This window comes from Oryza glaberrima, chromosome 2 (assembly GCF_000147395.1).
Source record: "Oryza glaberrima chromosome 2, OglaRS2, whole genome shotgun sequence".
NCBI lineage: Eukaryota > Viridiplantae > Streptophyta > Magnoliopsida > Poales > Poaceae > Oryza > Oryza glaberrima.
This window is the reverse complement of record NC_068327.1, coordinates 30,543,141-30,558,056: the sequence shown is the minus strand read 5'-3', so window position 1 is coordinate 30,558,056 and position 14,916 is coordinate 30,543,141. Positions and strand designations below refer to the sequence as shown.

Here is a 14,916-nt window from a genome sequence, read left to right as displayed (position 1 = left end):
CCTTTACTCCTAAAACTACACCAAAATTTGATATGTATCAAATCAAACACCACCTTTACGTCTTTAGCCTTGTCAAAATCTAGCATCGCCAATCTTCAACTTTACCAACAAACAGTAAGACTTATTTTGGTATTTAAGTAAGCAAGTTAAAAGTATCTTTAAAAGAGTCATATTATTAGTTACTACTAGCGAGTACAATATCGGAGAGGGGTCCTCTAACTTAACGTCCTCGTAACGTGGTCAGCGAGTACTCACATGTTAGCAACCACATCTCTCTAATTTTAGATTAGATGATCTCAATCCAGTAAGATATAATATTTCAGCATAACCTCTCTACCAATAAGGTCAGTGTATTGTGAAGATATTTTCAAAAATATATCATAAAGATAAAACAAATACAGGATAGACAACTTTGTATTGTTGCATTATCGACTGTGGCGACTAAATAAGTGCGACAAAAATTGTTTTCATGGAGCATCATTATTCGACGTATAGTCGTATAAAAATCGACTAGCACAAAAACATTAACACGGAAATTGCCTTCTCCGTGACTTCTTTCCGATTGAAAAGATGCCTTCCTTTTTCAATGCTATCTCACGTGCGCTGCGCCTAACAGTGGATCCATCATTCTACCACAGCGCAAGCAATCCAAAGGCCAGATCAGCGCTCATCCGCCGGCCTAGGCCTAATCGGCCGTACGCCGCCACCTGATAGCCAAAGAAGCAAACCCGGCAACCCAAGGAGAGCGATGTCGCATTGTAAAAGAGAGAAAAAAAAAGCGGTAACCCCACCACCCGCCGCCGACCATCTCGTCCCGCGAGGCGACGCGAACGCCACCACACACCACGTACACGTACTCCTCCCCGCAATCCACAACAAAAATTATTCCAAAACCACCCTCCTCTTCCTCTTCCTCCCCTCCCATTTCTTCCTTCCTTGCCCCCTCCTCCTCCTCCTCTGCCTCTATCTATCCCCTCCTCGCCTACGCCTCGCATCGCCCTCCGGTGCCTCAAGTTTTTTTTTTCCGCGTCGGTATCGGCGGCGAAGCGGGCGCCTCCTCCACCTCCAGATCTAGGGTTCCCGCCGCCCAGGGCTCTCTCCCCTTCCTTCTCGAGGCTTAGCCAAACCCAGCAGCACGAGTGAGGCTGCGCCATGAGGGCCACCGGGGAGCACACCGCGGCCGTCCCCATCCCCGCGCCGCCGCAGCTGCCGGCTCCGGGGGCCGTGACGGAGGACGCCGCCGAGAAGGAGAGGAGGCGGCGGCGACGCGCGCCGCGGAGGACCAAGCAGGCCGCGGCGCAGCAGGAGGAGCCGGCGGCGGCGGCGGGGCCGAGGTCGTGCAGATCGATGCCGTCCATGCACGTGAGCGCCCCGTTGGATGCCGAGGCGGTGGAGGAGGAGGAGGCCGCGGGGACGAGCCGGTCATGCCCCCTGCTGCCCACGCCGAGCCCCGTGGAGGCGCTGCCCGTGGCGGGAATGGGACGAGGAGCTGCTGGGAGGCGGTTCTTCCAGTCCCACTGGCCCGAACAGGCCGTGGAGGAGGCGATCAAGGTTAGCCGCTGATGCCGCCTTGGTGGCTTGCAACTTTGCGGTAGAAATTTCGTGCGAGCTGGTCCACTGACTTTGCTGTTGCGTCCGTCGTGCAGGGAGGGAATGCCTTCGTGGGGAAGTTCCGTGTGAATGCACACAACCGAAATGAGGCAAGTATTGCTTGCTTCGTAGTTTTGATTGCTTGTTGTACTGTTTCCATGCAATTGTGTGGTAATGTTGTTTATGTGATTTTTGTAGGCGTACTGTACGATTGAGGGTATACCAGTGGATGTTCTCATTACTGGGGTGGCGCAAAACCGAGCGGTAAGTTCTGGTTGACATGCATTTGTGCTACCTGAATGTATGTGTTATAATGTTGTCTAACTGTGTAGTAATTAGTAGTGACTCTTTTAGAGAACACTAGTGGATATTGGAAATGCAGGGTGCTACTCTTAGTCTATCATGTATGTAGCGTTGAATTGCATGTTAAGGTCACACACACGTCTCGCTAACTGGTTACATATATGAGGAATTGGAATACACTAACTCCACGTTTATAGATACCTCATGAGTAATCAGGAAATGCAATGTTTGTCATATTTGGTATCATATGAGCCTCAGGGAAAGTCATGTGCAACACTATTGCACCTTTCCTTCCCATGATCTAACAACGCCACTTTTTTTTAAGTTTCTGTCATGTCACTGGATTGGGCACCTCTATTTTTGTCGTTAGTTTGTGACCGTGTGCAAAAAATCTCTGACTTGTCTTCTCGTGGCCATCCTTTCTTCTGGTACACTTTAACTTTTGGAACCCCTAACTTTTATTATGCTGTATGCATTCATCTTACCTCTTTTACTGGTGATAATCCTACAACAGCATTCAACATGATACCTTATTTATAGAAGCAATTCATTCAGGAGAAATGTTTAGGTGATAGATTCCTAGTAAAACTTTTTTGTCTTGTCTTGCCATGTTACCATATAGTTTATTAGAAATGACCATATAGTTCGTTAGAAATGGATTCGTTGTTCTGCTCATTTTCATTGCATATACCATTCCTGTATCCATAGTGAATGTTTTTTAAATTATTTTTTTTGATACAATGTTGTACGAACCACTTTGCAGATTGAAGGTGATCTTGTTGCTATGACACTTGAACCTGTTGCTTACTGGACTAGAATGAAAGGACCAAACATTACGTGCAACCCTGCTATAGGAGAGGGTTCTGCTGTTCGTGAAGTTGGTGAAACAAATGGGAATCATGATGGGAAGAAAGGTCAGACAGATGCCAACTGCAGGTTTGGAAATTGCAGCAATGGCCAACCTGTTTCGGACAGGACGCATTACCGTCACAAGAACAGTGGTTTTAGTAAAGCTGTTACGTGTGAAAATGGTCATGCTACTGTCCCAGAAAATTGTGGAAAGGACTCAGGTGAAGGAAAATCTGAGGCTTCTAGAGCATTGCATAGGATCTGTTCTATGGTATACTCTAACCCAAGCAGACGTCCCACTGGAAAGGTATTAGCTATTATTAAGAAGTCTCCTCGCCGTGACACTGTTGTAGGTTTTCTTGCTCCTTTCGCAGTGTGTCCTGATCCAGAGCAGCAGAAAAATCAGATGAGTATGCTTTCAAAGAGGATGAACCATAGAGCATCATCCTATTTTTCAGGACTGATTCTTCTCTTGCCAACTGATTCCAAATTCCCTCATATGGTTGTTAATGTTAGTACTTTGCCAGATAGTGTCAGAAACCATTTGGAAGAAGGTGATGCAGCTAAAGAATTAGTCGCTGCACGAATTTCTGATTGGAATGAGGAAAGTCTCTATCCCTGTGCTCATGTCATACAGTTGTTGGGGAAGGGTGGACAAGTCAAAACACACATGGATGCTATACTTTTTGAAAATGCAATATCTGATGCTGAATTCTCTCCTGAGTCCATGGAATGCCTTCCTGATATTTGCTGGAAAATTCCTCAGGAAGAACTTGAAGTAAGAAAAGATTTGAGAAATGTCTTGACCTTTACAATAGACCCCCCTACTGCAACTGATCTTGATGATGCCATATCTATTGAGATGCTTTCAGGGGGAATTGTGCGTATTGGGGTGCATATTGCAGATGTTTCTTACTTTGTTCATCCTGAGACTGCACTGGATGCTGAAGCTCAGATCCGATCTACTAGTGTTTACACCTTACGACGCAAAATATCAATGTTGCCTTCGAGACTTTCAGAAGATCTGGTCTCCCTTAATCCTGGGGTAGACAGGCTTACCTTTTCGATCATTTGGGACATAGATCCTCATGGGAACATAATTAATCGTTGGATTGGACGTACTGTTATTTCTTCATGCTGCAAGCTGTCATATGATCTTGTGCAGGATTTGATTTGTAGCGATGGAACTAAGTTTAAATCTGCTTCTTCTCTTCAAGTACATGGCATATTTGAACAAGATGATGTTATCAAGTCCCTTAGGTGCTTATATGAGATCTCAAAGAATCTGAAGGAGATTAGATTTAAGGGTGGAGCTTTGTCCCTTGAAACTGCAAAGCTTATGATCCAATTTGATGAAGGTGGAGCTCCATGCGATAGCTTTCGCTATGAGAGGAATGATGCTTGTTTTATTGTTGAGGAGTTAATGTTGCTAGCAAATATGTCAGCTGCAGAAGTTATATCCAATGCATTCCCAAATTGTGCGTTACTTCGTAGGCACCCTGAACCGAATTTACGGAAGTCCAGAGAGTTTGAGGCATTTTGTGCTAGGAATGGTTTTGAATTGGATGGTTCATCATCTGGTCAACTTCACCTTTCACTTTCTAGAATGAAGGAAAAGTTAAAGGATGATCCTGTTTTGTTTGATATTCTCATGTTTTATGCTTCAAAGCAAATGCAGTCAGCAGAATACTTTTGCACAGCAGACCTGATAAGCAAGAGGGATGATTGGGCTCACTATGCGTTATCTGTCCCTCTATATACACATTTCACATCACCACTTCGAAGATATCCTGATATAATTGTTCACAGAACACTGAATGCAGTAATTGAGGCTGAAAAGATGTATCTGAAACACAGGAGATCTCTCACAGGCCAAAACGGATTCAACACCGCATCTTGTGAGATGATGCACGGATGCTTTACATGTCTCCAATTTAGTAAGGATGCTGCTGAATCCAAAGAAGGGAGTGAAGCATTATCTGCTGCTGCTAAGAAGTTTAAAGTCCCTTCCCCTGATAATCTTGGAGAGGTTGCTGAACACTGCAACGAAAGAAAGTGGGCCAGTCGTCGTGCAGAAGATGCTGGTCAGAAGCTCTACATGTGGGCCTTGATAAAGAGGAAAGAGGTACCGTGGTATCATTTTTTTGGCTTCTGCAACTGATTTTATCTAAGCTTTATTTTGAAAGGCTTATGGTTTTACTTTTGCAGGTCCTGGTTGCCAATGCTAGAGTTCTGGGGCTTGGACCAAAGTTCATGTCAGTTTATGTGCCCAAACTAGCGGTATATATATGCCTAACCTCATGGAAGCACTTGTTTTTGTTGTTTTCTTCTTAGCCTTGATGTGATCAATCTTTTTTGTGTAGATGGAACGGAGGATACATTATGACGAAGTTGAGGGCCTATCTATTGAGTGGTTGGAAGCCACTGGAACATTGGTGCTTGATTCATGCAGGAACAGGCCTCCTCAAAGGAGGGGAAATCAGGTGAAGTATAGAGCATTTGAGGAAGTCGCCATGATGGTTAACCCATCTGAATCAATATTCTCCGAAGAAGATGAGGAATCTGGAGCAACAGAAGCTGGTTGTGACACTGCCAAGTCAGTTTTGCTGAGTGATGAAGCAGTGAAAGCGCAAGTTGCCCCGGCCGTCCTGCCTCTGGTGATACAATACTTGAGCGAAATTCCTGTGGTTCTTCATGCGATTGGTGGTGAGGACTCTGCGTTGGACATTGGAGTAAGACTATACATGTCATCATATTTCAAGTGATAGGAAATAAGCATTAAGACAGAAATCTATTTTCTTTGGTGAACAACAGTAATAAAAAAAATGACAGAAGAGTAGCATTTAAAAGTTCCTTTCAGGGTTCAGCAAGCAAATATCAACTAGTGTTGCAGATGCTCCATTCCTGTGTAGCTTCTTTCTCCGTTATCATATTTACCTCCATTTGACATCCAAGGTTCTCGCGGTCAAGTAGCCTTCCTTTTTTACTTCAGGCCACTTGACCAAGTCCCAGATTCAGCTTTGACAGAAGACTCTGTATCGGTGATGTATTCATTAGTTGCTCCTTAGATGCTTTTGTTCTTGTGTTGAGCCACCTGCAGTTTTTTATACTGGTGAACTCTTACACATGTTTGTCATCTTGCTTTGTTACTTTGGAAAAGAATAAAAATACTGAAGCTTTATTGAATATTTCAATAACATATTCAAGCTCTTTAAATTCCATCTGTTCCTTCAAAACCTGAGCTTGACTTGAGAAGCGAAATACGATGGTGCCCTCTCGTATGTCTGATCGAGTGATCGTATTATAAAACGCAGCCACAGTTATACTTTTGCACGCGTCAGTTATCCTTTTGCACGCGTCATGTGATTCGAATAACTCTGATAAAAGGGGATAAATATGTTATTTACGTTTTCCGTATGTAATGTAATCGTCTTCAGTTGGTTTATCTATAAACAGTGGTTAATGGTAGCTAGCACTAACAGTTATCGCTGCGCCTCAGCTGCTTTAAAATGATTCGCTAGAAGCCTAGAACGGTCACACGATTTGCGAGTTCTAGTGATGTTTTGCATGCAAATTTCTTGTAGAGGCATGGGGAGATTGCAGGTCATTTATCTCCTGATTCGCCAGTAATATTGTTCTCATATAATGACAAGCTGACAACACTGAAACAAATAACCAGCGCGTCCAAGTTTCGCTAACAGTAGCGAGAAAATTACAAATATGTACAGCTCTGAGCAAACTCGCATGAGAAACGCAAGTTTCCATCACTCCTACAATCCTACACGATCCTGTGCACTAAAATTCTCTCTCAAGTCTACGAAAAACTGTACAGATGCATCATTCGCAGATTCAGCACAATTCAAGCCTTCAAGGACCACCAAATCACCACCGGCAAATTCCTGGTTTCTCAGTACGGCAGAGGGCGAGCGTCTCATCGTACTTGGAAGGATAGACGAAACCCCACAGCTGCATTGCAAAGAAAACAGCAGTTACATATCTGCATCCCAGATGAACATGATAGCATTCAGCCAGAAGCCCACAATTAGATACCTCGACATCTTTTACCGCGAAGTCTGGGGAATGAGATAAACACATGTTGTTAAAAGTCTCTGAATTGGAACTTGAACCACTCAACCTGAAAAAGGGTAACCCAGAAGAAAAGATGAGAGCTATCAATGACAAAAGGCAATAAAACCAGCAGATTTGACGGCGTGAAAGACATGCTTAAGAGGTGGGAGATTACAGGTCGGCATCTAGATAAAGTGCGAAATGACCTCCACCTCCTAATGCCAAATAGTCGGTGGAGCACACTGTGAAATAGTTATTAGCACCTGCAATACCAGAAATGAATGCTCAGGGGCTCTCCTGAGTTAAGTCTTTGCTAGTGTTAACAGTAACATATTCAGCAACTTGATCCCCCAGAATTTTTGTAGGAGTATGCTAGTGTTATATATATTGAACAGGAATCAGGGGACAAAAACAATCATAAGTCACTGCTACACAGAGAAATACATCTAGTAGTCTGGAAGGTAGGGTCAAATGGAACAAAATTATTTCGCAGCTTTTGATGTTCTTATGCAAAGAACATGAAAACAGGAGGTGAAATATTACCAGTGGGTCGATATATACTAGGATTGCTGTGTAAATTAGTGAAAACAAAGCAGCTATTGCTCCCCTGCAATATTAAGATTCCATCATAATCTGCAAAAGGTAATTAAACCAGAAAAAAAGGGTATCAGAAATTCAGAATGTGTAGGTGGAACCTGATATTTCTTTGCACTGGTTGGCTGCAATGGAGCCTCAACTAAACCGCCAAAAACTGCACCTTCTTTATCCCCAACTACCTGTTAGGGAAAATATTATTATTATTACTAAACAAAAAAAAATGAAGTTTTGTAAAAACTGAACTAACATGAGCTAAAATTATGGAGACCGATATTTAAACCATAGAATTTTATTGGAATAAAGTGCTATCACAGTATCACCCACGTAAGAATATTTGGAACTTCAATATGTATATTGGCAAACTGGCTGCTGGCCTTGGAGTACCAGTTAAACTATAAAAATCAAACAGCTTCAAGCTACAGAAGAAGAATACCAAGAGAGAGTAACCAGGGCAAAGCATGCTCCTTCTGTATAGAGTAGACAAAGATATTCCATGCCTCCATGTGCTGCACAATTGTGAACGCAAACATTAGACTTTAGCTAATGCATATAGTCATACCATATTAAATAACAGACATGTTTTAAACCTGTATAGCAAGACCCAGTTCATTCCTTTGGCAAGAACAGGAAAAGATGCATAAATATTGAACCTCATCACTTCTGACAAAAGAACAGATGGTTCTGACATAGCTGGCAAATTAATGAAGGAAGCAACTTCCTTTGATTCTTCAAGCTCCAATACAGGTGAAACTGATTCAACATGATCTACCACCTCTCTATCAATCTTAGGCTCCACATTTTGTTTGAAACCACCAATTCTAGCCGCTTTGCTAATGATTTTTCCAATGGAATGTTTTCCTCTACTTAGGAGCCCAGACTTTCCCTTTTTTGACTTCCCCATTGGTGTTAAAGTTGGGTATCCCAATTCCCCATTCTGATCAGGAATTATCTCCATGGAACCATTACTAGAACCAGATGATGACAGGAATGAGATCAAGAATGCTCTAAAGGAAGATGTGTCAGGGCCATCGGGGGTGTCAGAATTTTGCTCAGAATCTTTGTCATCCTCTGATTTTTCTTCGTCTTTGTCCACCTCCTACAACGATCAAAGAACTTGAGATGTGAGCTTACTGGAAAACAAGATGGTGAGTGAAACACGGGTCAGTGATTAGCGGCAATTCATAGCTACAAACTGGCATCAAAGATCAAACACATGCAGTAACAATTTATTTCAAACAATCAACAATGCAAACCATCTTTAAACTATAACAGAATGCAAAGGGATACATCAACAAAGACAACAGATAAACAGCTGGGGTAGGCTTCCAAAAGCGCACTGAGATGGAACAGAACTATTTCCCCTCTCGAGACTAGCAGAAGCTGACAATACGAAGAACAACTTTCAGATAGCAAGTAGAAACATACAGGTGAGCTAACTTTACTATTGCAGCTACCTCAACTTCTCAAGTCCTCAATCATGTCAAAAAGAACACAAATATCCCCACCCGACGAAGTCCACTATCTATCAGCATTCTCCAATTCCGCTGCCACTCATCCAGATCGCGGCAAACCCCCACAGAAAACTAAACAAAGACAGGCAGAGAACTTCAGCAACCTACACAAAAACCCTAGCAACGGGATGATCCCTGCGGCGAAATCACTCCAAAAAGTCCAAACCACGCTGATATCTCTACCGGCAGCATCCGACTCAGCCCGATCGCGCAAATCTAGGACGCGAGCCGCAAACCGATCACAATTCAAAACCAGATATAAACTGCCCGCACTACGAGGAACGGTAGAGAGGAGAGATGGAGAGAGAGAGAGAGAGAGAGAGAGAGAGAGAGAGAGAGATCTCGGGTCTCACGGGGAGTGGGGAGGAAGGCTCGCGCTCGGAGATTGGGTTGAGGATGACGGTGGTGAGGTCGGACACGAAGTGCGCCGCCTTGCTGCCCAGCGACGACGGCAGGTACCCCATCCTCCTCGCCACCCACCCCGCCTATTTCTGGAGGGGAGCGCCCCTCCGCGTCCCGCGCGGCCGCTAAGTTTAGGAGGCGACGAGCGCGCGCGCGCGCGAGGGAGGGGGACGCGAGTCAAGGCGAGCTCGTCCGACTCCCGAAAGCTTCCGGGTTGGGGATTCCTCTGCCGGGGGAGACGAGACGACGGAGGCGGTGGTTGCAGGCAGGAGGAGGCGAGGATTTGGGCCTTTTCCTCCCCACGCTTCGCTTCTCCTGCCGTTCGGTGGCGAACACAGCTGCCAAGTCAAGATTGGATTATCTAGCCCGGTCACTTGCACGCTTGCAAGATTTGTTTCCTTTCCTCTAATTGGCGGTTAGTGCACAGGCGGGCTCGGTTCGGCGACAGGGTTTATCTCCAACGACCGCGGTAACCATTGCGGTTATCGTGATGAACCGTGAAAAAACTGGAGAGAGTTTACATTTAAGTTTCTTTGAACTTGGTAGAATTATCCGGCACTTATCGTTTCCGCACACGTGATAAGCCTAATTACCATGGTAACCGTCAATAAGAGAAACCGTGTAAATCTGCGACCAAGGGGTAACCGTCAATAGAGGAAATTTTTGGACGGTACAATGGGGCATCTGACAAGTCACAGGTAAATGCTGAAGACAACAAAAAAAAACACTGTAGTTTCTATTTAGAATCACATCTCTGAACAGCAAAGCGTTGCTATCACATTACATTTCATCTAGTAAGTCTGTACTCTTTAGTGATTACTGTATATACATGCGTACCGGAACCGAGAGGGAAAAAAAATTGCCGGACCTAGAATGCTGAATCGATCAGACATGTGCAGTAAAAAAAACCACATCGCATCAGCAGCCCCTCCTACGTGTTTTTCACGGTGCAGTACAATTCAGGGACCAATGCCGAGCGCCGAATCAGGTGGAGATTTATGGTGGAGCGGTTTCTGGAGAAGCAGCTGTGCCACTGAGCGATCCATAGGGTTCATCATCTGAATTTCTCTCCACCTGTTTGATTTGAACATGTCAGAAAATTACACTTCACAAAAACTCAGCTGTCGATCACTTCAAGTGTCCTAAACATAATTGAAGATCACATTAAACCGTTGTACCTCTTTGAAGCTGATGATTCCATAACTCCAAGTTGGTTAACGGTCTCTGTTGTACTAGCAATGCGATGCCTATGCTCAACACAATTGGCCAATCGATACAAGGCATCTCTTATGCGAGCTTTGGATGCCACGTCCAACTGCAAAGTACATTGGAAGGATACAAGAGTTGAATACTTATCATGGACAATCTGAAATATTATCAACCTGAATAATAGCTAATTGCATTCACAAATTCCTGAAGAATGCAACATAGCTAGAAGGGTTGCAAGAGGGTGTTCTAAGTTACTGATACTATTAGTATACCTGATTCATTCCTTCCTGAAGCTTATGGAAGCCAAGATCCTTAACTGGCACAGCTTCTAGAATCAGTGGTGAGCAAGGGTTCACACATAAGTCTGCTGAAGTCTTTCCCTTCGAGAGGAACTGTAAGTCTGCACTTTTCAGAACATCGTCACCTGCAAATCCTTCAGGAAACTGGTGTGTTTGTGTCAAAGTAACGTTATTCAGATGTTCTGGGTGTTCATATGCAGTCAATGATGGAGGGAAATACATCTCTAGTGGATTTCCAGCCATTTCGTCGAGGATCATGTCTGGAGTTCCATTCAGTGGATCATGAGATCTCTTCATCGAACGCGGAACGTAGGTTGCAACGAGATCCGGTGCTGAGAAAGTCGATGAAGATACAATTTCATCATCACACATGATGCTTGATGTTGTTGGGGCTAGCATTTCCTGATTTGTGCAAAAGATAGCCTCTAGTCCCTCACAGCCACTTATGCGTTCCGAGCTTGTTACATTGTCAAATGGGTAGAAAACATCAACATCTGAATGTTGTGAAAATCGCTCGATTTCCCCGGAAGAACAGGCAAGTGCTTCATGATTCAAAGTTGCCGAACTTCTTCCTTTGCTGGGTGGTTGTTGTATGTTGATAGGATTTGCCATATTACTCTGCAGAGATAAATTGAAGAGAAATGTTAAAATGTTCCTATATGGAACCAAGATTATTTTGAGGAAACATATGATCTGGAGATTTGTTGCATATTGAAGAGGCCAGAGATCTTGACTCTCGGAATGACAAGAGAAGCTACCCTGGGGAAGAAACCCTCGGCATCATCTAACCTATAAAATTAGGGGGAAATCAATTAGAAAGATCAAAAGTTTGGAAGTACCTGGTCAAGGAACAATGGTTCAGCACTAGTAGTATCGGAAACTGAAACTGATGATAATATAGACTTTGTTGTGCTCTCATTCGAAACAGTTGACAAATTGGTATTGTCCAAGAGACAGCTGCTTGGTACTAGCTGGGCATCTGGTAAGCAAACTGAAGACCACAGTGGATCTTCAAAGTGATTACTTCCTATCTCAAACGTGGACTCGAAACTTCTTCAGAAAAAAATGAAAGAAAAATGTTCAAGATTCACATAAAGGACTCAGCTTCTGATGGATAAAGATAGATGCTGGAGGCAGCAAGAGATTACCTCAGATCTGCTTCGAGGTCATCCAAGTTGAGCAGTTCAGACCAATCACAGTATAACAAATCTTTCCCTTTGTTCCTGTGCTCATCCTGCATAGTATTGCCTTCTGACGAAGGAACGTCTGAAACATTGCTAACACTGACATATTCATCAGCATCAAAAATGCTTGGTTTTGTACCTGAATGAATGCATTTCATAGACATGGTCTTAGACTAGAACTATCCATCATAAAAGCTCCATTATCAAAAAGGAAAGATACAAGCAAGATTGCGTACTTTTTGGAACAGTGACATCTTTCTTGTAAGTTGGTGGATAAGTGCTTCTTTTACCGCAGGATTCATTGATGGATCTCCCGTCACAATAGCCAATATTGTTTCTGATGCCACCGCCCTGTGTAGGTCCTGACCTTGTCAAATAACCAGCTGGGCTGATCCTTGACTTGTCATGGCCTTGAAGCAGCACGGTGTGGTCATTCATCAGAGCAAAGTCATTCATAACAACGTGGGTGACCTGAGAAAAAAATCGCTTCATCTTTAGTAGTCCAGAAAAGCTACTAGAACATTACAGTTCAACAGTAAGAAATTTATAGCAGTACCAATCTTTCTGTACTAGTAGTATGATATTTTTTCTCTGTACTGTTAAACGGCTAGTTATTATTTCTTCAATTTTTCCTGATGACTCTCATCTAGTTCGCAGATCAGATGTAGTAGATCAAAATGAAAGTCAGCAGCATCAACTCCAGTCCATACCAACTACTGTACTGAACTATACAGAGTACATACGACTCCGTTTCCGTACATGAACTTCAAGCATAATTGTTCTCAAAAAAAAAAAAGAACTTCAAGCATAACAAGTTAACAACCAAACAATAACCATAAGTTCTTTCTTGGAGGGCCAATACCCATATTAATTTTGAGCAAGATCACAACAAAAGTACAAGATACTACATCGATTCTACTGATCAAACAAGCTGGAGAAACAAAGCAGTATATATGCATCATGCAACGACAAAGCTGAAGAACACTTACCTCGTCGCAAGGATCAAACCCCCATCTCCTCCCCACGGACGCATGCATTATTGATCCAGCCAAACAAACAAGACAGCAGCTCAACCAAGGATCGGAGCGCAGAGATGGCAAGGGAGAAGACGAAGAAGAAGAAGAAAAAAAAGCACTGTGCACGGCAATTCGGCAAGGAGCAGGAGGGGTAGCTAGCGCTAGTGGCCATTTATATCATCGTCGCCCCCCGTTGCGGCGCGCGCCTAACCTCCAGATCGGGCAAGCTTTAGCCTAGCCATAGACCAGTCTCGGCTTCTAGCGTTGCGGTGCTTAGGCTACGACGCGACGAGACGAGGCAGCAGCAGCTAGCATCGGCGCCGAACCGTGTGTTGGGTGAAAGGGAGTTAGGCGCTGGGCCAAGTGCGCGCCAGAACGCTTGTCCCGGAGGAGGGATATGCTTTGGGTTGGGGATGGGGATCGAGTCACCCAACCAACAAGACTCTTCGCGCCGGAAGAGCAGCGGTGGCCGACCCGCGCCGCGACGTGACGCCGCGGAGGGCGCCAGAAACGGGCCGCGCGACAGCGACGTCGCGCTCGCCTCCGCGCGCGGCTCGGATACGTCACGTCTCGGTCGTCACGTTTCAAAGGTTCCGCGACCGCGCCTGCCCATAAGCGGAACTGGTTCTCCGCTCTCGCGCCTTTCGTGACAATGGCAAAGTGGCGGTGGGAGATAGACGCGCTCGGACGGACGGATAATCGAGCGATTCGGCTCGGCCCGGGCGGGCTTTTTTTTTTTTTTTTCTGGCGTGGTAATGAAATTTCACGTGACAAATCACGATCGATGTGCAACGGTACAGGATAGCGGGCGTGACACTATCACACTAGCCTGGATTTGACACATGGAAAGCTGGAGTAGCTTGTTACTGTAACTCGTCAGGGACGTCGGAGAAGATCTCTGCTGAGGCCAGATCCCAACAAATTTTAACAAAAAAAATCACATTAAATATTTAGACACATGCGTAGAACATTAAATATGAAAAGAAAAATTCAATTGTACAGTTTGCATGTAAATTGCGAGACGAATTTTTTTAGCATAATTACGTCATGATTTGACAATGTGATACTACAGTAAAACACTTAGTAGTGATAGATTAATTAGGCTTAATAAATTTGTCCAGTTTACAGGCGGAGTCTGTAATTTGTTTCATTATTAGTCTACATTTAATACTTTAAATGTGTGTTCGTATACTTAAGAAACTTTAAAAAAAACTAAACACACCATGAATTTATTAGTGCAAGAGTGTTCGATTTGTGTGTCTGTGTGCGCACCGTACCGTGGACGATGCTGTTTTACCACAGGTAGGAATTCTTCAAGCTTTTGTTGTCCAGGTTTTATAGACTCAATACTCCTCTGTCAAATTTATTTGACTTCGGGTACATATTTGCAAACAAAAATAATTTATGAATAAAATTTTTATATATGTATTCTTAACCATCTAAAAGCAAATGCTAAAAATAAATTTTGATGAAGAAAACTTAAAATTAATTTTAAATCTAAGATTAAAAATTTAAATTTTAACTAATAAACATAAGCATAAGTGAAAAAAGATTGGGGTGCGGGGTTGTTCTGTGTTCATCTCATTCCAGTTCAATCCTCATCGAAACCTTAGGCAAAGCGATGACGCAGGAACGGTGACGTACGTTCCAAATCATCATCGCGTCAAAATGCTTGTTTTATGTTCGTTCTGAACTCTGAAGCTGGCCGTCCAGAAAAAAATAAGTCCCGCTTTGATTCGGAGGAAATTTATAGGAATTTAGGAATTTTAGAGGATTTTATTTCTATAGGAATTTTTTCTACAAAGCACTTTGAATCAAAGGAATGAACACTATGGAATTCTATGAAATTTCTATGGAATGCCTCTTCCCATACAAGTTTTGGAGGAAT

At 43.6% G+C, this 14,916-nt stretch overlaps 3 protein-coding genes across 6 annotated transcripts; 1 reads left to right on the top strand and 2 right to left on the bottom strand.

Moving 5' to 3' along the window:
* The first annotated feature begins 868 nt into the window (after positions 1-868).
* Positions 869-5,941, top strand: LOC127763104 (DIS3-like exonuclease 2). The gene is made up of 6 exons (XM_052287714.1): positions 869-1,551; positions 1,647-1,700; positions 1,789-1,854; positions 2,657-4,867; positions 4,951-5,022; positions 5,106-5,941. Exons 1-6 carry the CDS (start codon positions 1,153-1,155, stop codon positions 5,505-5,507), a joined length of 3,204 nt encoding a protein of 1,067 aa, XP_052143674.1. The 5' UTR covers positions 869-1,152; the 3' UTR covers positions 5,508-5,941.
* Positions 5,942-6,337: 396 nt separating this feature from the next.
* Positions 6,338-9,677, bottom strand: LOC127763108 (uncharacterized). The gene is made up of 8 exons (XM_052287720.1): positions 9,272-9,677; positions 7,995-8,503; positions 7,841-7,913; positions 7,506-7,586; positions 7,354-7,417; positions 6,986-7,073; positions 6,793-6,877; positions 6,338-6,708 (listed from the first exon to the last, which is right to left on the bottom strand). The coding sequence occupies exons 1-8, from the start codon at positions 9,380-9,382 to the stop codon at positions 6,625-6,627; spliced, it is 1,095 nt and encodes a 364-aa protein (XP_052143680.1). The 5' UTR covers positions 9,383-9,677; the 3' UTR covers positions 6,338-6,624.
* A 251-nt stretch (positions 9,678-9,928) lies between these two features.
* Positions 9,929-13,402, bottom strand: LOC127763105 (uncharacterized). 4 transcript variants are annotated; one of them, XM_052287715.1, is made up of 7 exons: positions 13,002-13,402; positions 12,249-12,483; positions 11,977-12,151; positions 11,668-11,881; positions 10,802-11,587; positions 10,499-10,635; positions 9,929-10,394 (listed from the first exon to the last, which is right to left on the bottom strand). In XM_052287715.1, exons 1-7 carry the CDS (start codon positions 13,047-13,049, stop codon positions 10,280-10,282), a joined length of 1,710 nt encoding a protein of 569 aa, XP_052143675.1. In that variant the 5' UTR covers positions 13,050-13,402; the 3' UTR covers positions 9,929-10,279. The 4 variants fall into 4 exon arrangements, with proteins under 4 accessions (XP_052143675.1, XP_052143676.1, XP_052143677.1 ...); XM_052287716.1 differs by having other exon boundaries at positions 9,930-10,394; positions 11,668-11,878; XM_052287717.1 differs by having other exon boundaries at positions 9,932-10,394; positions 10,802-11,446; positions 13,002-13,400.
* Between the last annotated feature and the right edge of the window lie 1,514 nt (positions 13,403-14,916).